Source organism: Engraulis encrasicolus, chromosome 24 (assembly GCF_034702125.1).
Source record: "Engraulis encrasicolus isolate BLACKSEA-1 chromosome 24, IST_EnEncr_1.0, whole genome shotgun sequence".
NCBI lineage: Eukaryota > Metazoa > Chordata > Actinopteri > Clupeiformes > Engraulidae > Engraulis > Engraulis encrasicolus.
The window spans coordinates 39665476-39667975 of record NC_085880.1 but is presented as its reverse complement, the minus strand read 5'-3'; the positions used below and the strand labels follow the sequence as shown (position 1 = coordinate 39667975).

The 2500-nt window shown below is 43.4% G+C and overlaps 1 protein-coding gene across 1 annotated transcript in view; it reads left to right on the top strand.

Annotated features, from left to right (window-relative positions):
- Positions 1-2500, top strand: part of ttc27 (tetratricopeptide repeat domain 27) — a 291191-nt gene that overhangs the window by 275471 nt on the left and 13220 nt on the right. Inside the window, exon 18 of the mRNA XM_063191498.1 lies at positions 2011-2122. Within this exon, the coding sequence (XP_063047568.1) occupies positions 2011-2122 (112 nt within the window). The remainder of the gene's footprint in view (positions 1-2010; positions 2123-2500) is intronic.

Sequence of the window (2500 nt, the reverse complement as noted above, 5' to 3'; positions counted from 1 at the left end):
TGAGCGGATTCCGTGTCTAATATCAGCGGAAGGCGGGTTGCGGATTCTCCGCCTCTCCGCGCCAGGCGGATTGAGTTCAACTCTAGGCGGAAAGTCTGCGGCGGATTTCCAGATGTTCGATAGGAGGCCGTTATCAACTTTCATATCAGATTCATGTTCCTCAATGGGCGCTCAACAGCCCCCCAGGGGGCGTTGGGGAGCCCTAGGGGGCGTTGAGAAGGATACAGCTGAGAGGGGGTGTTGCTTTGTTGCCATTGGGGGGGAGGCATTAGTCCATTTAATTTTTTGATACTATATGGGGGCGTTGGCATGCTTATGCTGAGGTCAAGGGGGTGTTTGGAGGCTTACGATGAGGCTAAAAGGGCATTTGTTCAGAAAGGGTTGAGAAACACTGACGTAGAAGAGGTCACACCAGGCAGCAACTTTTTTTTATTACACTGGCACATTCCGGCGTTCTGCCTTCCTTAGCGTGTAATATACACAAGAGGTATATTCAAAAGGTCTTAAATACCCACTGAAGAAGAAAAACTTTGGAAGAACGTATTATATAGCTTGTATATGAATACTCTAATATTTATACTCTTATATAATATTTCGCTATAGCTCAAACAAACAAAAAAAGGTTTATTGCACCCTGTCTGAAACAAGCAAAGGCAATTCGCTGCCAAGCCATTCTCAGTGTGTGCTAAAATACTAAACACGTCCTTTTTTCTGTCTGCGTGATGTGATTTCAGAGCTCGTTCTCCTTCTCCTTCTCCTCACAGACAGACATTAGTCATTGTTGTGTCTGCTGAACTGGAACTGAACTTGTTGTGTTTTAAAACCACACATAACCTCATATTTCTCCTTGATTTGCTATTGTACTGCAGCAGCGTCAGTTCTGTACAAGTTTTGTAACCACTTTGAACAAGATTTGAAAAAAAAAAAACACACTGTGCAAACATTGTTGTCAGCCTACTGCGTACCCAAAACGCCTGTCGATGTGTTAATTGGTGTGCATCAGCGATTAACATTCTGTGACGGCTTTCCATACTTACTCGGGGTGTGTTACATTTAGTCATTGAATGTTTGCTTTTGTTTTTTAAGCATTTTCACATTTACTGAGTTCAAACCTAATGAAATAGGGAATAGCACTGTTTACAACAGACAGGCAAAAATGTGCCAATTATTATGCCAATTTAGGCATAGTGTTGCGATACACACTGGGACCTGCCTAGATTGTCAGTTTTTCGCACACAACTGGCTTATAGTAGAGATGCTCCGATCAGCTTTTTTTGTGGCAATATTGGCCGATCCTGATGAGTGTCACTTGCTTATAGCAGCAAAGCTTCTGCTCTTTCTGACCAAGCTGCAGTCATTAACCCATTTTAGCCTAAGGCACCTGCAAAAACATCTGCTGAGTGCCTAAGCCCTTTTTGGGGAAAAGTGCCTTATGCCTATTAAAACCTCAATATCTCAGCATCCGAAGGACATAAAAACATGAAATAAGTTGCATTTAAAGCTAGATACCTAATTTTGTTCATGAGGCGGGATACGGGGCATATGAGTCTTGCCCGGTCTTGTGGGTTGATGTATAAGCCCTGTGCAGATTAAGCTTGAATGTAATGGGCCATGGATGAAGATGTGCTTTAATCAAGTAACTCGACCGCCCACCACTGCTAATACCAACCTACACTCAGCCCCAGCCCCAACTCAACCCCTCTCACGCTGATCTCACATGGGATGGAGGTCACTCCTCTGTCCTCCCCCTGTCCTTTGTACCTTTTGCTCAGGATGCTAGTTACCTTTCAACTGGGAAACTATTACTGTATATCATTGTGTTTTGTGCTGGGGTTTTCTGTATTGTGTGTGTGTGTGTGTGTGTGTGCGCGTGCGTGCATGCTCGTTCTTACGAATAAAGAGCCCATCTGACATTGCATGTCTGTATAACTGTGAATATTGGGAGGTCTGTGTTTACACCTGCTTTTTTAATGTATGTATGTATGTGTGCGTGCGTGCCTCTGTCCCCAGGCCCTGCAGTTCCTGAGTAAGGCGCACCGGTGTGAGACGCAGGTGACCGGCTGGGAGAAGGAGATCGTCACCTTCAGAGAGGTCACAAAGAGGGCGCTGGACATGGCCGACGGTGAGTGGCGTGAAAATAACATTGAATGTCCGCACTAGGGGTGTAAATCACAGCCTATATCGATTTTTTAGGGCAGCAATTTGATTTATTGATATTGATATTTGATATTTATTGATTTATTTATTGATTCATTTATTTGATATAATTGATATTTATTGATATTGATATTTTCGATACTAAAGAATGCCCCACGATACGATACGAATCAATTCGATTTCATTTTCCTCCAATTACTTTTCCACTTCTATTATGCTGTGGAGCCTAGGACATTGGGCAGGGGCCAGCGATAGGATCGTTTTAGGTACTTGGCCATACGATACGATTCGATTTGATCGTCGGCCGTAGGATTAATGCATCCATCATATTAAGCATTATTTA